General features: G+C 41.3%; 1 protein-coding gene across 1 annotated transcript; it reads left to right on the forward strand.

The window, feature by feature from the left end:
• Positions 1 to 124: 124 nt before the first annotated feature.
• LOC139554739 (vacuolar protein sorting-associated protein 45-like) lies at positions 125 to 25853 on the forward strand. Its single transcript, XM_071367825.1, has 15 exons — positions 125 to 382; positions 1956 to 2090; positions 2762 to 2822; positions 5600 to 5679; positions 5920 to 5988; positions 6164 to 6301; positions 6378 to 6488; positions 8407 to 8541; positions 9121 to 9234; positions 9501 to 9668; positions 12013 to 12171; positions 12439 to 12546; positions 12663 to 12784; positions 13046 to 13177; positions 25151 to 25853. Exons 1-15 carry the CDS (start codon positions 290 to 292, stop codon positions 25233 to 25235), a joined length of 1710 nt encoding a protein of 569 aa, XP_071223926.1. The 5' UTR covers positions 125 to 289; the 3' UTR covers positions 25236 to 25853.
• Positions 25854 to 26228: the final 375 nt, after the last annotated feature.

Below are 26228 nucleotides of genomic sequence, written 5' to 3' on the forward strand. Positions count from 1 at the left end.
CATGCTGACTTTGGATCAGTGAAATGCATGCTCAGTTTATGCTTTTGCATGTGCTTTGCTCTACAAACTGGTCGTAGATCAGTCGTTACACTCTTCAGTTGACCAATTCTTCACCCGGAAATGTAACTCGGGTTCATTTCGAAGCTGAGCTGAATATTTGTCAACAATAGACTAATTTAACATAAAACGAATTGAAGCGTTGCCTGGTGCAAGAGATCTTTAGTTCATAGAATTCGGCCTTTGGGTATTTTTCAAGCTATCATTGCTAGAATTTCAGAACGTTGTCAAAATGAATGTGACACTTGCTGTCAAGCAGTATATCTCCAAAATGATAGAAAACAGCGGGCCAGGAATGAAGGTTCTGCTCATGGATAAAGAGACGGTAAGTAATGTAGATAGAATGGTTACAATGTAGTGGTTCAAACGATGGACAGTGGTTACAATGTATCAGGTTACTTTTGTTGTTACACTACATGCCCAAAAGTATGTGGACACCTACTCGTCAGACATCTCATTCCAAAATCATGGGCATTAATATGGAGTTGGTCACCCTTTGCTGCTATAACAGCCTCCATGGTGCAGGGACTTGTTTCCGTTTAGCCACATGAACATTAGTGAGGTCGGGCACTGATGTTGGTCGATTAGGCCTGGCTCGCAGTCAGCGTTCTAATTCATCCCAAACATGTTCGATGGGTTTGAGGTCATGGCTCTGCAGGCTAGTCAAATTCTTCCACACTGATCTCAACATTTTTGTATGGACCTCGCTTTGTGCACGGGGGCATTGTCATGTTGAAACAGGAAAGGGCCAAACTGTTGCCACAAAGTTGGAAGCACAGAATCGTCTAGAATGTTATTGTATGCTGTAGCGTTAAGATTTCCCTTCACTGGAACTAAGGGGCCTGGCCTGAACCATGAAAAACAGCCCAATTATTCCTCCTCCACCAAACTTTACAGTTGGCACTATTAATTCGGGTAGGTAGCATTCTCATGGCATCCGCCAAAGCCAGATTTGTCCGTTGGAATGCCAGATGGTGAAGCGTGATTCATTACTCCAGAGAAAGCGTTTCCACTGCTCCAGAGTCCAATAGCGGTCAGCTTTACACCACTCCAGCCGACGATTGGCACTGCACATGGTGATCTTAGGCTTGTGTGCTGCTCGGCAATGGAAACCTATTTCATGAAGCTCCCGACGAACAGTTCATGTGCTGTTGTTGCTTCCAGAGGCAGTTTGGAACTCGGTATGTTGTAATCGAGGACAGATGCTTTTTACACGCAACAGCACTTGGCGGTCCCGTTCTGTGAGCTTGTGTGGCCTACCACTTCGCTGCTGAGCCATTGTCGCTCCTAGACATTTCCACTTCACAATAACAGCACTTACAATTGACTGGGGCAGCTCTATCAGAGCAGAAATTGAATGAACCGACTTGTTGGGAAGGTGGCATCCTATGACGGTGCCACGTTGAAAGTCACTGTGCTCTTCAGTACGGGCCATTCTACTGCCAATGTTTGTCTATTGAGATTTATACACCTGTCAGCAACGGGTGTGGCCGAATATTTATATAAATTAGCCACTTATTTGAAGGGATGTCCACATACTTTTGGCCATGTAGTGTATGTGTTGTCTATCTGAGACGGACACATTGAAGGAACAGAACCTTAATTTATTCAACAATTCCCGATTTATTTATTTTTATTTAAAAAAAACGTGAAATCACAAAAAAGTCTCTGGACCCGTCTCTAAAATGCCATTCATATCAAATGTAGAGATTAGGTTATAAAAAAGGAAACTTCTCCTTTTATAATATAGATACGAGAACCAAGCTTTTGATAATGTCATACTGTCAGCAGCTCCTCCCATTGGAAGATTACAAATCTTTGGCTCATGTAGAAACAAATTTACTGCATTACAGTTGCGTTTTGTCATCATGCCTATTTGTTTGTGCTTGTCTCATCAGACCAGCATCGTCAGTGTGGTCTACACTCAATCCGAGATCCTACAGAAGGAGGTCTACTTGTTTGAAAGAATCGACTCACAGAATCGAGACAACATGAAGCACCTCAAAGCCATCTGCTTCCTCAGGCCAACCAAGGTGCCCCAGTCACTGTATAGACATTGCAGCCAGCCTTTGCTCTGCATTAAAGGTCCAATGCAACCATTTGTATTTCTATATCAAATCATTTCTGGGTAACAACTGAGTACCTTACTGTGATTGTTTTCAATTAAAATGGTCAAAAAGAATGTTGCTAGGACATGAATGTTGCTAGTACTGTCTTGGAGTGGTCTGAGTAGAGAGGATAAAACAACTGAAAATGTGCTGTTATTGGCAGAGGGATTTGGAACTCTTTGTTATTGGTATATTAACTTAAATTATCTGCATGGCGATGTCAACATGGAAGGCCGAAACTCCATTCCACCAAAACAGACTGAAATTTACAAACAGCTGTTACACTAAAAACGATTATCATAATTTTCACAGTATTATTCCAACCTCATAGTGTGGAAATATAAATAAAACACAGGCAAATCATCTTTTTGACTGCACTGGGCCTTTAAGACTTTGTTACTTACCATTTACACACATTGTATCTACTGGATTGTGTCCATCCACAACCGTATGAATGCATATGTCAACTACATTGTACCTATACTGAATATTGCATTGCATCCATACACTATGCGCTATTTGGAGGCAAGGTAGTTTAGTCATGCTCAGTTTTGGATTTGTATGACACCCCGACTTTCTCTCTGTCCTCTTTACAGGAGAATGTGGAAAATCTGATACAGGAGCTCCGGCGACCAAAGTACAGTGTCTACTTCATCTGTAAGGAGTTCTGCGCTGTTGTTTAAATCGTATGGTTCTCTGTTCTGATTCTTGTGCAGTTTTTTAGACAGATCAAATACAGATAAAGTGGATTAAGATGTTATGTCCCTGGGTCGTTTATATGGTTTAGACCTAAAAGACTCAAAATTGATTGACATTGCGATTGACCACACATCAACATTTCACGGTGGCGGCTATTGCCCATACGGAAAAGTTATATATTGACATATATTTCAACAACATGTTTGTAAATTACAGATATCTAAATATTTAAATATATACAGTGGGGAGAACAAGTATTTGATACACTGACGATTTTGCAGGTTTTCCTACTTACAAAGCATGTAGAGGTCTGTAATTTTTATCATAGGTACACTTCAACTGTGAGAGAAGGAATCTAAAACAAAAATCCAGAAAATCACATTGTATGATTTTTAAGTAATTAATTGGCATTTTATTGCATGACATAAGTATTTGATACATCAGAAAAGCAGAACTTAATATTTGGTACAGAAACCTTAGTTTGCAATTACAGAGATCATACGTTTCCTGTAGTTCTTGACCAGGTTTGCACACACTGCAGCAGGGATTTTGGCCCACTCCTCCATACAGACCTTCTCCAGATCCTTCAGGTTTCGGGGCTGTCGCTGGGCAATACGGACTTTCGGCTCCCTCCAAAGATTTTCTATTGGGTTCAGGTCTGGAGACTGGCTAGGCCACTCCAGGACCTTGAGATGCTTCTTACGGAGCCACTCCTTAGTTGCCCTGGCTGTGTGTTTCGGGTCGTTGTCATGCTGGAAGACCCAGCCACGACCCATCGTCAATGCTCTTACTGAGGGAAGGAGGTTGTTGGTCAAGATCTCGCGATACATGGCCCCATCCATCCTCTCCTCAATACGGTGCAGTTGTCCTGTCCCCTTTGCAGAAAAGCATCCCCAAAGAATGATGTTTCCACCTCCATGCTTCACGGTTGGGATGGTGTTCTTGGGGTTGTACTCATCCTTCTTCTTCCTCCAAACACGGCGAGTGGAGTTTAGACCAAAAAGCTCTATTTTTGTCTCATCAGACCACATGACCTTCTCCCATTCCTCCTCTGGATCATCCAGATGGTCATTGGCAAACTTCAGATGGGCCTGGACATGCGCTGGCTTGAGCAGGGGGACCTTGCGTGCGCTGCAGGATTTTAATCCATGACGGCGTAGTGTGTTACTAATGGTTTTCTTTGAGACTGTGGTCCCAGCTCTCTTCAGGTCATTGACCAGGTCCTGCCGTGTAGTTCTGGGCTGATCCCTCACATTCCTCATGATCATTGATGCCCCACGAGGTGAGATCTTGCATGGAGCCCCAGACCGAGGGTGATTGACCGTCATCTTGAACTTCTTCCATTTTCTAATAATTGTGCCAACAGTTGTTGCCTTCTCACCAAGCTGCTTGCCTATTGTCCTGTAGCCCATCCCAGCCTTGTGCAGGTCTACAATTTTATCCCTGATGTCCTTACACAGCTGTCTGGTCTTGGCCATTGTGGAGAGGTTGGAGTCTGTTTGATTGAGTGTGTGGACAGGTGTCTTTTATACAGGTAACGAGTTCAAACAGGTGCAGTTAATACAGGTAATGAGTGGAGAACAGGAGGGCTTCTTAAAGAAAAACTAACAGGTCTGTGAGAGCCGGAATTCTTACTGGTTGGTAGGTGATCAAATACTTATGTCATGCAATAAAATGCAAATTAATTACTTAAAAATCATACAATGTGATTTTCTGGATTTTTGTTTTAGATTCCGTCTCTCACAGTTGAAGTGTACCTATGATAAAAATGACAGACCTCTACATGCTTTGTAAGTAGGAAAACCTGCAAAATCGGCAGTGTATCAAATACTTGTTCTCCCCACTGTATATACAAAAATATATGGACATATTCCAAAATTGTCCGTTTTCAAATACACTCAGTGGTCCGTTCGTTAGATGCACCACCCCGTTCACAAAAATGGTTTTCTCCTACGGACAGTGTGTCATGTGGCTGTGGCTTGCTATATAAAGCAGGCAGTGAGGCATTCTGTTACGGTTCGATTGAACAATAGAATGGGCAAAACTATTGACCTTTTGACTGTGGTATGATCATCGGTGCTAAGTGCGCCGGTTTCTCGATCTAAGAAACGGCCGGCCTCCTAGGCTTTTCACTCATTACAGTGTCTAGGACAGGGTACTCCAACCTTTTCTAGCATTAGAGCTACTTTAAAAAAATAAAATTTTCAGCGAGACAATTTAATACCAAAGACACACCAGAATGGCTTTCCAAGAGTTGTTGGGTGTTCCTGACTGGTCTAGTCTTGTCCTGACTTAAATCTGCTCAAAAAAATCTGAGACACGGTTTAAATATCACTGTCCATAAATGAAAATATATTTGAATCTATTAAAAAATATATTTACAGATATGGTCTACGTTCAAGTGTCTTTTCGAAATAAACCTCTTTTTTTTTTTTTTTTTTTTTTTACATGTTTCATAAGTGGCAGGTAGGCTATACCTCAATAGCTGCAGAATTAATTTTCAATTACAACTCAATGATCCAACTTTTGCATGCAAAATAACTCTTTGGGAACTTAATGCTAAGGTACCAGAGGTCAATAGAAACTCAACGTTGTCATTGGGGTAGAGAAGGTTGTGAGACGTGAGCGTGTATTTATTTTATATATTTGGTAAATACATTTTCCCAATATTTTTAAATATATTCCAGTATATAATTTTTCCTGTATGGGTGACATCCTCCTCAAATCCTTTCTAGACTTCAGCAACGTCATCAGTAAGAGTGAGATAAAAGCCCTGGCCGAGGCGGATGAACAGGAGGTGGTTGCAGAAGTGCAGGTAAGTTAACTCTAAGGGCAGTACTGTAGGACAGTATCCATCAGTGAGGTACACAACTATTAGTATTTGTATACATTTTTTGGGGGGGTAGAAGGTTTTTCTTACTAATCCTGAATCCACATTTTTCATAATTTTTATTTCTAGTTATAACCACTTTACGTAGACTTGTAATAACCAGGTTATCCTTTGACGTTTAAACCGGAAACTAATCATTCAAATTTCTCTCATATATGACTGCAGGAGTTCTATGGAGACTTCATTGCTGTGAACCCACACCTTTTCTCCCTCAACCTCAGTGGTGTGGCAAGGGTAGGACATGCAAATATGCCATGACGCTTTGGATATGTGACAATCTATAAAGGGGTTTATTATTCATCAGCATTGATTTTAGTTTAACTTTTTTTGTTTGTCTCTACACATGACATATTTCCTCTGTATTTTGGATCTGTTTACAGAGTGCATTCCCATCTCGTGTGTGTTGCAGGGTCGTAGCTGGGAGCCCACGCTCCTACCACGTACCACCCAGGGTCTGACCTCGGTGCTGTTGGCCCTCAAGAAATGTCCCATGATCCGCTACCAGCTGTCCTCAGACATGGCCAAGAGACTGGGAGAAAGCGTGAAGGTGACTAATATCACATGAACAAGTATCACACGCGCATACGCACGCACGCAATCTCACTACCCCTCTCCTCCTCCAGCAAATCATCACCAAGGAGTATGAGCTGTTTGACTTCAGGAAGACAGAGGTGCCTCCTCTCCTGCTCATCATGGACCGCAGCGATGACGCCATCACCCCACTACTCAACCAGGTCAGAACTACACTACCGTTCAAAAGTTTGGGGTCACTTAGAAATGTCAGTGTTTTTGAAAGAAAAGCACATTTTTTGTCCATTAAAATAACATAAAATTGATCAGGAATACAGTGTAGACATTGTTAATGTTGTAAATGACTATTGTAGCTGGAAATGGCAGATTTTTTTAATGGAATATCTACATAGGCGTACAGAGGTCCATTATCAGCAACCATCACTCCTGTGTTCCAATGGCACATTGTGTTAGCTAATCCAAGTTTATCATTTGAAGTCTTATTGATCATTAGAAAACCCTTTTGCAATTATGTTAGCACAGCTGAAAACTCTTGTTCTGATTAAAGAAGCAATAAAACTGTCCTTCTTTACTTCTTATGGCTGGGGGCAGTATTGAGTAGCTTGGATGAATAAGGTGCCCAGAGTAAACGGCCTGCTACTCAGTCCCAGTTGCTAATATATGCATATTATTAGTATATTTGGATAGAAAACACTCTGAAGTTTCTAAAACTGTTTGAATGATGTCTGTGAGTATAACAGAACTCATATGGCAGGCAAAAACCTGAGAAAAAATCCAACCAGGAAGTGGGAAATCTGAGGTTGGTCGTTTTTCAACTCATTCCCTATTGAAGATACAGTGGGATATTGGTCATGTTGCACTTCCTAAGGATTCCACTAGATGTCAACAGTCTTTAGAAACTTGTTTGAGGCTTCTACTGTAAAGGAGGGGCTCATAAGGGCTCTTTGAGTCAGTGGTCTGGCAGAGTGCCACAGGCTCGTGACGCTTGTTCACGTGAGAGGTAGCTCGCATTCCATTGCTTTTCTACAGACAAAGGAATTCTCCGGTTGGAACATTATTGAAGATTTAAAAACATCCTAAAGATTGATTCTATACATTGTTTGACATGCACAATATGGCGGATATCTTTTTGGCTGGTTTGGGCTCTGAGCGCCGTACTCAGATTATTGCATGGTTTGCTTTTTCCTAAAGCTTTTTTGAAATCTGACACAGCGGTTGCATTAAGGAGAAGTGGATCTAAAATTCCATGTGTAACACTTGAATCTTTGATCAACGTTTATTATGAGTATTTCTGGAAATTGATGTGGCTCTCTGCAAAATCACCGGATGTTTTTGGAACTACTGAACATAACGCGCCAATGGATAATGAGATTTTTTGATATAAATATGAACTTTACCGAACAAAACATACATGTATTGTGTAACATGAAGTCCTATGAGCGTCATCTGATGAAGATCATCAAAGGTTAGTGATTTAATTTTATCTCTATTTCTGCTTTTTGTATCTCCTGTCTTTGGCTGGAAAAATGGCTGTGTTTTTCTGTGACTTGGCGGTGACCTAACATAATCGTTTGTGGTGCTTTCGCTGTAAAGCCTTTTTGAAATCGGACACTGTGGTGGGATTAACAACAAGATTAGCTTTAAAAGGGTATAAGATACTTGTATGTTTGAGGAATTTTAATTATGAGATTTCTGTTGTTTGAATTTGGCGCCCTGCACTTTCACTGGCTGTTGTCATATCGATCCCGTTAGCGGGATCTCAGCCATAAGAAGTTTAAGAAAGGTAGGCAATAACCAGGTCATCTAGTCAAACGACATACCTGTAGAATATTCACATCATTCTGATGTGTACTGCAGCCTCTGGTCACTTGGGGGCAGCAGCGTCTTATACATACATTTTCCAGGCCTGCAACCTGCACACTAAACTAGGTCATGTACTCAAGGCCCTTTGTGTCACATGTAATGCACCAATCTTTAGCGCACATTAGAAAAGCTAATCAATTGGTGAAAACCTCATACACCCCTCATCGCTGAATGGAATTAGTAGAGATTAAATGTACTTTATTTGAATTGTGGGTTTCATTGTTTTGGGTTCATTGTTTGTTGCCCTGCTCCCTCTAGTGGACGTACCAGGCCATGGTGCACGAGCTGCTTGGCCTCAACAACAACCGTATTGACCTGTCCCGAGTCCCAGGGATCAGCAAGGAGCTGAAGGAGGTGGTGCTGTCTGCAGAGAACGATGAGTTCTATGCCAACGTGAGTCCCAGTCTCTAGGCCTGGTTCCAATTCTACACAAATGTTCCCTTCGGCATTGAGACAGTCTCATTTGAGCAGGCTGGCAGGTAGCGCAGTGCAGGGTTCTCCAACTGGCCGAATTTGTTTTCTTATTGCTGGACATAAGACTGTAAAAAAGCCATCATTTCAGCACCAAGTGATTTTACTTTTGGAAATCTGTTCCAAAGTATTCCCACGCATAATAGAGAGATATGTGATTGTATACAAATGCAAGCAAGATTTGAAAGGATTAATGTTATAATCAAATGTTATATCTATTTGGTCTTCTTGTGGTAAATTTGCAGTCTACAAATTATTTGTAATTATGTTCCGGCCCCCTGACCATCCGCTCAAGAAAAGAAAAATCGGCCCGCGGCTGAATCTAGATGATGATCCCTGGCCTAGAGGTTAGGAAGGCGTCCAGCAACCCTCTGTAACAAGACTCAAGGGAAAAAGTCAGGCAGAATGTGTAGCAGTCGGTCAGTGAGGGAAGGTTAAAGAATTCCGACGGCCAGTCGTTAGTTGACAACTTCCAATTCACTTTCACATTCTCTTATTCAGAATCTGTACCTGAACTTTGGAGAGATCGGCACAAACATCAAGAACCTGATGGAGGACTTTCAGAAGAAGAAGCCCAAGGAGCAACAGAAGCTGGAGTCCATCTCTGATATGAAGGTGAGAGCTGGGCACTGTAGGAACTCAATTTCCCAGTACAGGAACTCAATTTCCCAGTACAGGAACTCAATTTCCCAGCATGTCCTGTTGCAGTTGCTCATTTAGGACCACTAACACATCTCAGCCTCATTAGTTAATAACCACTCACAACTAGATGAATTATCTCTTAATTACAATAATGATACAAGCTATAAATAATTGCTGCAAGTTTAAGAAATCTCTTTCTGTTTTCTTTTTTAAATAATTCCCTCTGTTTTTCTCTGCAGGCGTTTGTGGACAACTACCCCCAGTTCAAAAAGATGTCTGGCACAGTGTCGAAGCACGTGACTGTGGTGGGCGAGCTGTCTCGCCTGGTGAGCGAGAGGCACCTGATGGAGGTGTCAGAGGTGGAGCAGGAGCTTGCCTGCCAGAATGACCACTCAAGCGCGTCACAGGTAAGACTCTGCTCTGGGGTTGAAGGGATACTTCGGGATTTTGGCAACAAGGTCCTTTATCTACTTCCCCAGAGTCAGATGAACTAGTGGATACCGTTTTTATATCTCGATGTCCAGTATGTAGGAAGTTAGAATTAGGTCTGCAAACCAATGCTAACTAGCGTTATTTTTTAATTTACCGGTAGAAAACACATTTCTATTATTACCAATTGAATTTCTGTCTGAAATTAATCAACACTCCAATCCTGAATCCTGCTCTGCACTGACTTGATGCCAGAGACTGACTAGAAACACACTACTAGATACAGTGCATTCGGAAAGTATTCAGACCCCTTGACATTTTCCACATTGTTACGTTACAGCCTTATTCTGAAATGGTTAAATTGTTCTTTTTCCTCATCAATCTCCACACACTACCCCATAATGTGCAAAAACAAATTTGTGTACTTTTTTTTGAAATATCACACTTACATAAATATTCAGACCCTTTACTCAGTACTTTGTTGAAGCACCTTTGGCAGAGATTACAGCATTGAGTCTTCTTGGGTATGATGCTACATGCTTGGCACACCTGTATTTGGGGAGTTTCTCCCCATTCCTCTCAAGCTCTGTCAGGTTGGATGGGGAGCGTTGCTGCACAGCTAATTTCAGGTCTCCAGAGATGTTCGATCGGGTTCAAGTCCAGTCTCTGGCTGGGCCACTCAAGGATTTTCAGAGACTTGTCCTGAAGCTACTCCTGCGTTGTCTTGGCTGTATGCTTAGGGTCTTTGTCCTGTTGGAAGATAAACCTTTGCCCCAGTCTGAGGTCATGAGCGCTCTGGTGCAGGTTTTCATCAAGGATCTCTCTGTACATTGCTCCGTTCATATTTGCCTTGATCCTGAAAAGTCTCCCAGTCCATGCCGCTGAAAAAAATCCCCACAGCAAGATGCTGCCACCACCATGCTTCACCGTAGGGATGGAGCCAGGTTTCCGCCAGACGTGACGCTTGGCATTCAGGCCAAAGCATTCAATCTTGGTTTCATCAGACCAGAGAATCTGGTTTCTCATGGTCTGAGAGTCTTTAGGTGCCTTTTGGCAAAATCCACGCGGGCTGTCATATGCCTTTTACAGAAGAGTGGCTTCCGTCTGGCCACTCTACTATAAAGGCCTGATTGGTGTAGTTTTGCAGAGATGGTTGTCCTTGTGGAAGGTTCTCCCATCTCCACAGAGGAACTCTAGAGCTCTGTCAGAGTGACCATCAGGTTCTTGGTCACCTCCCTGACCAAGGCCCTTCTCCCCCAATTGCTCAGTTTGGCCGGGCGGCCAGCTCTGGGAAGAGTCTTGGTGGTTCCAAACTTCTTCCATTTAAGAATGATGGAGGCCACTGTGTTCTTGGGGACCTTCAATGCTGCAGACATTTTTTGGTACCCTTCAATTGATCTGTGCCTCAAAACAATCCTGTCTAGGAGCTCTAAGGACAATTCTTTCAACCTCATGGCTTGGTATTTTCTCTGACATGCACTCTCAACTGTGGGACCTTTTTATATAGACAGGTGTGTGCCTTTCCAAATCATGTCCAATCAATTGCATTTACCACAGGTGGACTCCAATCAGGTTGTAGAAACATCTCAAGGATGATCAATGGAAACAGGATGCACCTGAGCTCAATTTCGTGTCTCATAGCAAAGGGTCTGAATACTTATGTAAATAAGATATTTCATTTTCTTTGTTTTTTTAATTATTTTTATTAGCAAAAATGTATAAAAACCTGTTTTTGCTTTGTCATTATGGGTTATTGTGTGTAGATTGCTGAGAAAATATATATTTAATCAATTTTAGAATAAGGCCGTAACTTATCAAAATGTGGAAAAAGTCAAGGGGTCTGAATACTCTCCGAAGGCACTAGATAGATGGAAACACAAGTCAACTATGAACCAGACAGAGAGAAGACACTGACCAGACACAGTACTGAAATAGACATAACATGTGGTAGACAGGTAGACAAAGAGAAGACACCAGACAGAACTGCCCAATATGTAAATGTAGGGGTCCAATCACTGACACCAATGGAAATGTGACATGGGGGAGGGGCCTACAGCTCAATGTTCTATTATACAATGACACCAATAGTTCACATGAAAGCATTCAGAAAGACACAATATTATGAATATTAATATTGTGTTGGCTGAAGAAGAATACAACCCACTGCTGTATCGTATATCGACTTGGCCACTTATAATAATAGTGACTTTCAGAGTACAATAAAACACTGCACATAGAAACCATAGTGAAGTAGCATTAAAACATAAAGAATTCAAGTCTGTATTAAAGGCTATATAAAATGTACTCCCTGTTTTTCCACAGAATGTGCGTCGGCTGCTGCAGAACCCGCGGGTGAGCGAGCTGGACGCGGTGCGCCTGGTGATGCTGTACGCACTGCGCTACGAGAGACACAGCAGCAGCATCCTGCCGGGCCTCATGGAGGAGCTCAACAGGAAGGGCGTGTCAGAGAGGCATCGCAGGGTAGGAAACATTCTATACTGTACCACTACTTGGCCCTTGGGGAAATATGAGGACTGTATACTGTTGTTGTACTCAACTTATATTATGTAGAAGATGTTATTATTTTGGGATTTTTCGATGCCCCTGTGAGTATAAATAAATATACAACTCAACAATGTACATACGGTATGTTGGTATGTTTGATGCGTCTGTTTTATCAATCTAGACGGGGTTAGAAGAAGCAAAGGATGCCTTTTTATCTTGTTTAACCGGCATCTTTTACCTCAGATGGTAACGTCCATGGTGGAGTATGGAGGGAAGAGGGTGAGAGGAAGTGACCTCATCAACCCCCAAGACGCAGTCGCCATCACCAAACAGTTCTTCAAGGGGCTGAAGGTACACCATTCGCCTCACAATTTAGACAGATACTAGCTGTAGTTTTGTGTCCAACTAGCCATTCTCAACTAGATTCTAATAAAACACCTTTGTTCTGTGTGCGTGCATGTCTCCAGGGAGTTGAGAATGTGTACACGCAGCATGCACCGTTACTGCAGGAGACATTGGACCAGCTGATCAAGGGGCGGCTGAAGGACAGTCAGTTCCCCTACCTAGGACCCAGCTCCCTTCGAGACAGGTAGGGTGATATATATATATACACACACACACACACACACACACACACACACACAGTTAAAGACACAACCTCAGACCCTACACCTGAATAGCCAAACACACACACACTTCTACACACTATCAATGATATGTAAAAAAATAAATAAATAAAAATATATATATTCTGTGTGTATAAGCACATAAGCCCACAGTTCATCACCGTTATTGGATGAGCCCAACTGGATGCTAGCCTATCAGTGATTACCATGTATTTCCTCTTCAGGCCACAGGATATCATAGTGTTCGTCATCGGAGGGGCCACCTATGAGGAGGCGCTAGCAGTCTACAACCTGAACCGCACCATGCCAGGTGTTCGGATCGTACTGGGCGGCACCACCATCCACAACACCAAGAGGTCAGTATCATCAACCGCTCCTGGTGACCTACTGTAGTCGCCTCAGTCAAATTCCATCCAGACATAGCCACCAGACATCCATTGTCTGTTACCAGGTCAACACATATGATCAAAATGGCTTAACCCCCTAGAGTCGACGGCCACGTGGAAATCTAATTAGCATAATACAAAAATCCCCATTTAAAAAATCTGTTTAATCTAGAGATATCTGTTTTTGCATGGGCTGCGTCTCCAATCCACTACATACGACAGTGGCGGCCTTCCGCATCGGCGGGGGGAGGTGGCTGAGCTACGGCGGTGTTTGTCAGATCATGAGTCTTCCCTAAAATCGGTCTTCTCACGAATATGTCTGTAGCGTCCGAACGGTTCGGGATAACTGGGGATAACTCCAATGGAATGATGAGACTCTCCCGAACACGATGGTGTACTCCGTCTTGCTCTACAACCCCCTCAAGTGTCACAGGACTCGTCTGAAGTCGGCACCACCGATATGTCAACTTCTGTCTATAGCATTTGAACAGTTTAGGCTGCACACTGATATGACCCATCTATGAAAAGGTGAGACTCTCACAAATGCATACATGTCAGTGCTGTAGGGCGTCCACATGCCTCACTTGACCTGTCTGAAGGTAGCCCGGAACCAGTTTTAAAAAATGAATGGAAGTATACACGGGAGTATATAAAACATTAGGAACACCTTTCTAATATTGAATTGCAACCCCTTTTGCCCTCAGAACAGCCTCAATTTGTCGGGCATGGACTCTACAAGGTGTCAAGCGTTCCACAGGGATGTTGACTCCAGTGATTCCCACAGTTGTGTCAAGTTGGCTTGTTGTCCTTTGGGTGGTGGACAATTCTTGATACACACAGGAAACATTTTTTCACAGGAGCGTGAAAAACCCAGCAGCGTTGCAGTTCTTGAAACACTCAAACCGGTGTGCCTGGCACCTACTACCATACACTGTTCAAAGGCACATAAATCTTTTGTCTTGCCCATTCACCCTCTGAATCATCACCTCATCATTGGGTGAGTCAGTGTCACTGTAAGTTTTATTTTCTAGCCTACTGTAGCCTATATTATATACGGTGCCTTCAGAAAGTATTCAGACCCCTTGACATTTTCCACATCTTGTTATCTTTCAGCCTTATTCTAAAATTGATTAAATAAAATAGAATCCTCAGCAATCTACACACAATACCTACCCCATAGTGACGAAGCAAAAACAGGTTTTTAGAAATTTTGGCAAATGTATAGAAAATGTGCACCTAAGCGGGCTGTCATGTGCCTTTTACTGAAGAGTGGCTTCCGTCTGGCCACTCTACCATAAAGGTCTAATGGCTGTGTTCTGCAGAGATGGTTGTCCTTGCGGAAGGTTCTCCCATCTCCACAGAGGAACTCTGGAGCTCTGTCAGAGTGGCCATCGGGTTCTTGGTCACCTCCCTGACCAAAGCCCTTCTCCCCCGATTGCTCCGTTTGGCCAGGCGGCCAGCTCTAAGAAGAGTCTTGGTGGTTCCAAACTTCTTCCATTTAAGACTGATGGAGGCCACAATGCTGCAGACATTTTTTGGTACCCTTCCCCAGATCTGTGCCTCAACACAAGCCTGTCTCGGAGCTCTACAGACAATTCCTTCAACCTCATGGCTGTGGGACCTTATATAAACAGTTGTGTGCCTTTCCAAATCATGTCCAATCAATTGAATTTACCAAAGTTAGACTCCAATCAAGTTGTAGAAACATCTCAAGGAAGATCAATGGAATCAGGATGCACCTGAGCTCAATTTCAATTCTCATAGCGAAGGGTCTGAATACATACAGTACCAGTAAAAAGTACCCAATTGAGATGGTTTAGGATGAGTTGGACCTCAGAGTGAAGGAAAAGCAGCCAACAAGTGCTCAGCATATGTGGGAACTCCTTCAAGACTGTTGGAAAAGCATTCCAGGTAAAGCTGGTTGAGAGAATGCCAAGAGTGTGCAAAATTGTCATCAAGGCAACGGGTGGCTACTTTGAAGAATCTCAAATATAAAATTATATTTAGTTTTGTTTAACACTTTTTTGGTTACTACATGATTCCATATGTGTTATTTCATAGTTTTGATGTCTTCACTATTATTCTACAATGTAGAAAATAGTAAAAATAAAGAAAAACCCTTGAATGAGTAGGTGTGTCCAAGCTTTTGACTCGTACTGTATGTAAATGTTTTTTAATACATTCGATTTGTTATTATGGGGTATTGTGTGTAGATTTCTGAGGATTTTTATAAGGCTGTAACATAGCAAAATTTTGAAAAAGTCAAGGGGTCTGAATACTTTCCGAAGGCACTGTATATAATATAGGCTAAAGTAGGCTAGAAAATTAAGCTTCCAGTGACACTGACTCACCCAATGATGAAGATGAAGCATAGGCTACTCACCGGTGATGGGCGATGGGTTTGTGCCAATATGTCAAGATAAGCTACTTTGAAAAACAGTGCTGTCCACTCAAAAGTTGTTCAGAATAATCTTTTTAGCTTCTTCAGACAGATTACTCTTCTCTTTTTCAGCAGCAGGCATTTGCTTTTCAAACGGTAGGCCTAAATGTTTCTCGCGATTGTATTTAGAAATTTGGGAAAGGCAAACTGACAGCCGCAACCAACCATAGAAATATAATCCATAGATGGCAGTTCCCATTCAAGTCAGGACTGTCTGCCGATGCTAGTGTACCCATGAGTTTAACAGTAAAAGTAGGGGCGGCAGGTAGCCTCGTGGTTAGAGCGTTGGGCCAGTAACCGAAAGGTTGCTAGATCTTATCCCTGAGCTGACAAGGTAAAAATCTGTCGTTCTGCCCCTGAACAAGGCAGTTAACCCACTGTTCCTAGGCCGTCATTGTAAATAAGAATTTGTTGTTAACTGACTTGTCTAGTTAAATAAAGGTTAAATAAAAATAAAAAGTGCCAGGGTTAGAGGTTCCAAAATCCTTCTATGGATTATATCTATGGCCACAACGTAACGAGCTGTTCTATATTTGGAGCGCTTTCTGCCCTAACTGCGGCTTTCTCGACTGTAAATGCTTGTGATTAAACTTAATCCACAGATATTTTTTTAGAAGCTATTAATCCACTATCAAAATTATGCTTTCTGGTGTAGTATTTTGAATACTATTATCTATGTCTGGTCAGACAGGAGTATTATAATGTTGGGGGGGGGGAAATGTTGCAGCACCCTTACTTCCCACGGCTATGGTCCCAGTCAGTATTAGATGGAATGTCATGGACCCGCATGCCTGTGGGGAAAACAACCTGTGGGTACCCTATTGGCTCACTGCAAACACTTAACCTTTTTCAAATGCAATTTTCTTCTTGTCTCTTGTTTTAGTCAATTACAAAACTGCATTTTAAGATAAGTACAACATGTCTAAAGATGACTCAACATTACCTGCTCCCGAGCGTTCTCAATACTTAATGTTATAAAGTCATATTGTAGGGCTTCCCTCATGGCCCTTTTCATGATGGTGCTAGCAGCCACGTGAGTGAATCCTAGCTACAGTACCTTCAGAAAGGATTCACACCCCTTGATGATTTTTTCCACATTTTGTTGTGTTACAGCCTGAATTCAAAATGGGATTCAGTTTAGATTTTGTGTCACTGGCCAACACACAATACCCCATAATGTCTAAGTGGAATTATGTTTTTAGATTAAAAAGTTTTTTTAATTAAAAATGAAAAACTTGAAATGTGTTGAGTCAATAAGTATTCAACCCCTTTGTTATGGCAAGCCTAAATAAGTTCAGGAGTAAAAATGTGTTTTACAAGTCACATAATAATTTGCATGGACTCACTCTGTGTGCAATAATAGTGTTTCCTAAAAAAAAAAGATGACTACCCCATCTCTGTACCTCACGCATACAATTATCTCTAAGATCCCTCAGTCAAGCAGTGAATTTTAAACACATTCAACCACAAAGACCAGGGATGTTTTTCAATGGAATACAAAGAAGGGCACCTATTGGTAGATGGGTAAAAAAAAAAGAAGACACTGAATATCCCTTTGAACATGGTGAATTACACTTTGGATGATGTATCAAGAATCCCACTCACTACAAAAGATACAGGCGTCCTTCCTAACTCAGTTGCCGGAGAGGAAGACAACCGCTCAGGGATTTTACCATGAAGCCAATGGTGACTTTAAAACAGTTAGAGTTTAATGGCTGTGATTGAGAATGGATCAACAACATTGTAATTACTCCACAATACTAACCTAAATGACAGAGTGGAAAAAAGGAAGCCTGTACAGAATAAATATATTCCAAAACGTGTCCTGTTTGCAACAAGGCACTAAAGTAATACTGCTAAAAGTTTGGCAAAGCAATTAATGTTTTGTCCTGAATATAAAGTGTTATGTTTGGGGCAAATTCAATACAACACATTATTTGGTACCGCTCTCAGTATTTTCAAGCATGGTGGTGGCTGCATCATGTTATGGGTATGCTTGTAATCATCAAGGATAAAAAAATTAACGGAATGGAACTAAGCATAGGCCAAATCATAGAGGAAAACCTTGTTCAGTCTGCTTTCCATCAAACATTCGGAGATGAATTCACCTTTCAGCAAGACAATAACCGAAAACAAAAGCCAAATCTACACTAGTTGCTTAGACGACATTGAATGTTCCTGAGTGGCCGAATTATAGTTTTGACTTAAATCGGCATGAAAATCTATGGAAAGACCTGAAAATGGTTGTCTTGCAATGATCAAGAACCAACTTGAGAGCTTGAAGAATTTTGAAAATAATAATTTATCCAAGTGTGGAATGCTCTTCCAGACTAAACCAGAAAGACTCACAGCTGTAATCGCTGCCAAAGGGGCTTCTGCAAAGTATTGACTCGGGTGTGAATACTTATGTAAATTAGATATTTCTATATTTAATTTAGATTAAATTGGCAAAAATGTCAAAAACATGTTTTCATGTTGTCATTATGGGGTAGTGTGTTTAGATTGGTGCGTAATTTTTAAAAATTGAATCCATTTTGAATTCAGGCTGTAAAACAACAAAATGTGGAATAAGTCAAGGGGTATGAATACTTTCTGAAGGCACTGTAGCTACCGATGGGAACATTAAGCTAGCCAAGACCAGCAACACAAACGGACTATACAGCCACAAATAGTACTCCTGGAATTTACAAATGGCCTATATTAAACAAGTTAAATGTCTTACCTGTGAATATATGTTTTCCACACGTAAAGCTAAGTGTAGCCTACTTGGACACTTCCAACTCTCCCATGCCGAATAGCCTGAAGCCATAGGACTCTTCTCGCAGGCTCTATTTCCCTGCGTGGGAGCATTGCAAACTGTAGGTTGGGATTTCTGACCTGGTTACAGGTACATTGAACAACACAGTAGCTTTCTGAAATGTTTTGTAATTTATGTATAACAAAAAATCGACAACGAAGTTGGGAAAGAATGGTTTTGTTTTCCCCAATTTGTTGTAATGGTCGAGGGGGATTCCTTCTTATGACGTGAATATCGACTCGGAGTCAGCCTACACTTTACGTGCAGAACACTAAGTTTATATTCAATTTACTGAAATGACTTCACTAATGTTAAAGGGGCATTTCAATTTTTATACAATTTACTGAGATAACTTCAACAATTTTAAAAGGGAATTTTACTTGATAAACATTTCACTCGTTACATTATACTTTTTTTGTTCAAATGTCCCTTTAATATCTAACTTTTCTGCTCATGGTGGTTCACTGTTCAGATGACGACTACGGATATTAGTTGTGATAGGTATGGTTTACCATGTTATCCCTAGCTTGAATGGAGTCACCTAAAGTAATTCAGCTTGCATACCTTCCTCTTTTGAACCTTAATAGTTATTTGTGTTGCTTTGTGAGGCCCTTCTTTGGAAAAGCAGTTTTTGGTTGACCAGGTATTTACCGAATCGCTACTCTCTCTCTCGTTCTCTCTCCCTTTCTCTCTGACTGTTTGCTGAATGAAGATTTTGTCTACTCATAGCCTTTCTTTCCCTCTCCCTCCATCTATCTGTCTGTCTGACTGACTGTGTTGGCTGAATAAATAATTGTTTATCTATCTATGCATATTTCTCTCTCTCAGGCTGAGCTGAATAGAACTTTGTGTGATCACGTGACACAGGGGTGCTCAGGAGATGCGTCAGCGCTCTTTTTGCAGTGCCCCTTCTGTTCTGACACTCCTGTGTGGGATCACCCCTGTTCTCTTTCATCACTGGGTCTGGACACACACAAACACACCCACACACAGACGTCAAACCCTGACGTCAAACCATGCACTTCTCTCCCGGTTATATGACAACTTAGTGCTCCTCATCAGCCTTTTATGAGATTCTAACCTGAGCAGGCACAAGATTGACCAGGTCTTACACGACAAGGGATTTAGGCAAGAGAGACTAGTGCGATTACGTTGCCTGGGTTGCTAAGCAGCACCTATGTGCTGAATGATGATGCGCCTTTGACATTTATAGCGCTTGCTGATGCAACTCAGGTGAAGTGTCTCTCGCTCTCGGTTATGCAACACCATCTAACAATGTCCACCTCTGGGAATTGAACTTGCAACTTTCTTTCTCTGATCCTGAGGCGTTTCGTGTTGTACTGCAGCACTCACTTTTGTGCTGCCGAAGATGATAGGTGCACCTGTGTGTGTTGTGAAGTTTATTTTTAGCGTGCTGTTGCCGTCCCATGCTAGGGAAATGCTGATACTCGCTATATATGGGTTGTTTACATTTTAGTGTCTTGATGTTGTCTCTGTTTTGTCTGTCACAGGCAGGCTTGTTTATATAAGCTGACCTTGACATACTGTCACATGATCATATTTCAATTATCTGGTGCTAGCTGTATTTTAATTGTTATGTTTTCCAAGATTCAAAATTCTGCCAGTTTATATTTGAGCTCTTAGGGCAGATTCTAGTGACCCTAGACAGACGCAGTCTCCTGTCGTTGTGACATTGAGTAAGGCACTTAACCCATAGGTTGCACAGGGTGGCAGGGCAAGGTGTTGCCCTCCTGACTGGTTGATCCTAGCTTCCAACTCCTCTGGGCATTGGTGTGTGTTGCTTGGAAGATTGGGTTAAAAGCTTCTTTTTTTTAAACGAAATTCTATGATCTGAAAATGTTAATGCACATTGAAGTACTCTTCGAAACATCTACTTGCCCATTATTTATCCTTTTAATGTTGGCTGTGACGGCACGTCCCATGCTTTGTTTTTTAGCTCATAGCGCAGCGTGTGGGCATTTGAACCATGTTCTACCTCCTCACCCAGAGGCACTGTAAGCCAATAGGAATGGGGCTCTTGAATGCATCTTTAAGCTTCTCCTCTGTGTCTTTCCCCCCTTTTGTACTGCATGAGTTGCTCGCTACCCATTTGGTACTCACTCACAAGTTGTTTCATGATAATGTTCCCTGCAACCAGCCACACAAAGACACAGTAAACCCCTTTGGGAGATTGGTTCTAGGCCACCCTCTACTGCTGTGTACCGCCTCAGTGGGCCAAAAGCTGGAAATACAGTGCCTTCAGAAAGTATTCATACCCCATGACTTATTCCACATTTTGTTGTGTTACCGTGCAATTCAACATTTATTAAATATTTTTTTTTTAATCTCACCCATCTACACACTATACTTCATAATGGCAAAGTGAAAACATGTTTTTATAATTTTTAGCAAATTTATTTACAATATTTGAACATTATTCTTTTTAATGTTCTTCAGGCTCTGTCAAGTTGGTTGTTGATCATTGCTGGACAGACATTTTCAAGTCTTGCCATAGATTTTCAAGCTGATTTAAATCAAAACTGTAACTCTGCCACTCAGGAACATTCACTGGCTTCTTGGTAAGCAACTCCAGTGTATATGTTTTAGGTTATTGTCCTGTTGAAAGGTGAATTTGTCTCCCAGTGTCTGTTGGAAAGCAGACTGAACCAGGTTTTCCTGTAGAATTTTTCCTGTGCTTAACTCTGTTGCGTTTCTTTTTATCCCCCAAAAAAACTTGCAATTCCTTGCCGATTAACATGATGCAGCCACAACCATGCATGGTTGTTTAAAGAGTGGTACTCAGTGATGTGTTGGATTTATCCCAATAATAATGCTTTGTATTCAGGACATAAAGTTAATTTCTTTGCCACATTTTTTGCAGTTTTACTTTAGTGTGTTATACAAACCGAGATTGGTTCTAGGTTTTGGCGGTGAATTTTTTTTAATATACCGGCTTCCTTTAAACTCTGTCATTTAGGTTAGTTAGTATTGTGGAGTAACTACAATGTTCTTGATATATCCTCAGTTTTCTCTTATCAGGGCAATTATTCCAACAATTGTTTACAGACAGATAATTTCACTTATAATTCACTGTATCACAATTCCAGTAGGTCAGAAGTTTACATACACTAAGTTGACTGTGCCTTTAAACAGCTTAGAAAATTATGTCATGACTTTAGAAGCTTCTGATAGGCTAATTGACATCATTTGAGCCAATTGGAGGTGTACCTGTGGATGTATTTCAAGGCATACCATCAAACTCAGTGCCTCTTTGCTTTGACATCATGGGAAAATCAAAAGAAATCAGCCAAGACCTCAGAAAAAAATTGTAGACCTCCACAAGTCTGGTTCATCCTTGGGAGCAATTTCCAAAGGCCTGAAGGTACCACGTTCATCTGTACAAACAATAGTACGCAAGTATAAACACCATGGGACCACGCAGCCATCATACCGCTCAGGAAGTAGACGAGTTCTGTCTCCTAGAGATGAACGTACTTTGGTGCGAAAAGTGCAAATCAATCCCAGAACTACAGCAAAATACCTTGTGAAGATGCTGGAGGAAACAGGTACAAAAGTATCTATATCCACAGTAAACCAAGTCCTATATCGATATAACCTGAAAGGCCGCTGAGCAAGGAAGAAGCCACTGCTCCAAAACCGCCATAAAAAAAGCCAGACTACGGTTTGCAACTGCACATGGGGACAAAGATTGTACTTTTTGGAGAAATGTCCTCTGGTTTGATGAAACAAAAATAGAGCTGTTTGGCCATAATGACCATCGTTATGTTTGGAGGAAAAAGGGTGAGGCTTGTAAGACGAAGAACACCATCTAAACAGTGAAACACGGGGTTGGCAGCATCATCTTGTGGGGGTGCTTTGCTGCAGGAGGGACTGGTGCACTTCACAAAATAGATGGCCTCATGAGACAGGAAAATTATGTTGATATATTGAAGCAACATGTCAAGACATCTTTCAGGAAGTTAAAGCTTGGTCGCAAATGGGTCTTCCAAATGGATAATGACCCCAGCATACTTCCAAAGTTGTGGGAAAATGGCTTAAGACCAACAAAGTCAAGGTATTGGAGTGGCCATCACTAAGCCCTGACTTGAATCCTATAGAAAATGTGTGGGCAGAACTGAAAAAGCGTGTGCGAGCAAGGAGGCCTGCAACCTGACTCAGTTACACCAGCTCTGTCAGGAGGAATGGGCCAGAATTCACCCAACTTATTGTGGGAAGATTGTGGAAGGCTACCCAAAACGTTTGACTCAAGTTAAACAATTTAAAGGCAACGCTACCAAATACTAATTGAGTGTATGTAAACTTCTGACCCACTGGGAATGTGATGAAAGAAATAAAAGCTGAAATAAATAATTCTCTCTACTGTTATTCTTACATTTCACATTCTTAAAATAAAGTGGTGATCCTAACTGACCGAAGACAGGTAATTTTTACTAATATTAAATGTCAGGAATTGTGATAAACTGAGTTTAAATGAATTTGGCTAAGGTGTATGTAAACTTCCGACTTCAATATATATATATATATATATATATATATATATACATATATATAAAACCTTTAACTAGGCAAGTCAGTTAAGAACAAATTCTTATTTTACAATGACGGCCTACCCCGGCCAAACCCTTCCCTAACCCGGATGACGCTGGGCCAATTGTGCGCTGCCCTATGGGACTCCCAATCACGGCCGGTTGTGATACAGCCGGGGATCGAACCAGGGTACTACTAAGCTATATGGAATTGTTTTAAGGTCATACCTATGATCATTTTGCTATTTGATTTAGAATTATAAGACCCCTTGAGGTATATATATATATTTTTTAAAATACCTTTTTGGGGGGGGGGGGGGGCCTTACAATGCGTTTGTATGGGTTAATAGCAGTATAACAGATTCCCAACATGGAATAACAGGTAGTGCCTCACAAAATATTTTGAAGTAAGTTTGTTCAGATTTTTTGCATTTAACACTGTATTTTTGGCACTAAACAGTCTCCATATATACTGTACTTCCATTCATTTTTGTCTCATGGTCTGACAAACACCGCTCTAGCTCTGTCACCTTTGTTACGTAGGCGTATGCGATGGATTGAGATGTATCCAATGCAAAAAAACAGATACAGTATCTCTACCTTAAATGGACAGATTTTGATGGGGATGTTTTTATTATGCTAATTTGATTTCCGCTGGGGTGTGGACATCGACCTTAGGGGGTTTTAAAGTCACCATTGGCCTCATGGTGAAATCTCTGAGCGGTTTCTTTCCTCTCCGGCAACTGAGTTAGGAAGAACGCCTGTATCTTTGTAGTGACTGGGTGTATTGATACACCATCCAAAGTGTAGTTAATAACTTCACCATGTTCAAAGGGATATTCATTGTCTGCTTTTTTTATTTTTACACATCTACCAATAGGTGCCCTTCTTTGCGAGACATAGGAATACCTCCCTGGTCTTTGTGGTTGAATCTGTGTTTGAAATTCACTGCTTGGCGGAGGGACCTTACAATTATCTGTATTTGGGGTACAGAGATGAGGTAGTAATTAAAAAATCACGTTAAACACTATTATTGCACACAGAATGAGTCCATGCAACTTATGTGACTTGTTAAGCAAAGTTTTACTCCTGAACTTATTTAGGCTTGCCTTAACAAAGGGGTCAAAAACTTACTGAGCTTTTCATTTTTTATTAATTTGGTAAAATTCCACTTTGACATTATGGGGTATTGTGTGTAGGCCAGTGACACAAAATCTCTAAATTCTTTCAATTTTAAATTCAGGCTGTAACACAACAAAATGTGTAAAAAGTTGAGGGGTGTGAATACTTTCTGAAGGCACCCATACAATATATGCCTACCGCTAAAATCATACCGCAGGGGTCGGAATCTGCCTTTTGATAACCAGGACTGTTATTGAACTCTAATATGGCTGGTTGAATGAGACCCAATCTTGGCAGCATTGTTCCAAAAACAGCATATTTATGACCTGAAGGTTGTAGGTTCAATACCATGTTGCTTTCTTGTGCCTTTTGAACTTAAACATCAGGATAAAAAAAATCCAGGTTTTTTCGTAGTTGGGTGGATGGTAGGCTATCTGACCTAGGTCCTAGACCATGTGTTTAGTCACTCATTGATATAGGCTAGTCACCCAGAGGAGGCTGCATGAATGGAAACGGACCGCGAACAGATTAGCATTAACATCAGCAAATGTCACACTTATCTCTGATATATCACTGTAATTACTGCTCTATCAAAAGTCAACATTTTTGGTCTGTAAGAGAGACAAGATGGCTGCTCTTTAGAACCTTGCCTTTTGTTGACAGGAAGCCTAAGTCTCTCGTTTCAAATCTCAAATGTTTTGGGTTGATCAGCTAACAGAAATAGGTATTTTGACATTTCTCTAGAGGGTCTCTTATTTTTGTTGTTGCCATGTCTCAGCCCTATCCTTGCTTTACAGACCGGAACCCTAATGACACACACACACACACTGACACAATAATTGTGTCTGTGTAACAAGGGGCTAGGACTGAGGTAATCGTGTCTGCAAGTATACCTCTGTCACATGGGCTTCTGTTTTTAGATGAAAATGTATTTTGTGAGTCACAGAGATGATGCTGATGTACCGGCAGTACTGCTCATGCTTCTCTCAGCCTCGTGAGGAATGATATCATAATGTCCCTTTTCTGCCCTCTCACAGCTTCCTGGAGGAAGTGACATTGACGGCGGGTGCGGGCCAGGCCGAGAGGGTGCAGAGGGCGGGTGGTCATCCCAACAGACGCTGAATGTTTGTTGACACGCACACACTCTCACTATATATTGTGTCTGTTCCTTATTGTTATTACTAGCCCATGCTTTAATTAATGGATGTGTCCCACTAAAAACATTCCAGTGCTGTCAGCTTTCACCACCACACAGCTGGACTCTTTATCGACCCCTTAAAAACTTGTTGTAACTAGGCCAATTAACTCCAGCCAAATGAACATGCGACCCAATTAGAAAGCCAGGTTACCTAACCCTGGGTACCAAAGCAAACTGACTTGTGACTGAACAGAGCACAACACTCTCAATGTTAGTGTCCAACATTTGAACATATTGCAGTGTAATATTTCCCCTTAAATTGGAATTAAGTGGAAAACTCCAGTCTGCTCTTATATTAGACCTTTATTTAATTTCTGAAAACAGAAGTGACACAAATACTTTTGAGTCTTGTTTATCTTAAAAGTTCCTATTTGGGCCCAGCATATTAAAAAAATTATCTCTAAGATAACATGATGTACAGTGTATGTTTTCCTTCCTTGCCTATGTACATTTCCCCATGTTATATACATGTCGTCCAAACCTACTGATTTTGAAATGACTGTGAATATTTTGTGGAAAATACCAATAAATGTAAAGAGTGATGTGTTGTGTTCCTTGTTAATCTTGTACACATTTCCTGTTATGTTGTAATTCTTTCCCATAACCCATTTCTTGTCGCAGATAATGGAATTAGCCCTCAATGTTTTGATTTCATTCATGTGTATTGTTATTGTGCACAAATGTCCACCTTAGATCAATAATGATAACATCATCACCTTCCTCCGTCCAAGTCCATTATGCCAAGCCACACTCTCTTTGAATATCTTTGAGAAATGACCCTCTGTTGTACTTTAATTTGAACAGTATTTCCTGCACCATGTTTCTGCTATGACTTGAAAGTACAGTTTGTTTGGTCTTTTTTTGTGGGCTAGTGTGATGGCTTTGGTTCCACTCAGAGATGTCATGTTTGGGTAAGA

Source organism: Salvelinus alpinus, chromosome 26, assembly GCF_045679555.1.
Source record: "Salvelinus alpinus chromosome 26, SLU_Salpinus.1, whole genome shotgun sequence".
In the NCBI taxonomy this organism is placed as follows: Eukaryota; Metazoa; Chordata; class Actinopteri; order Salmoniformes; family Salmonidae; genus Salvelinus; species Salvelinus alpinus.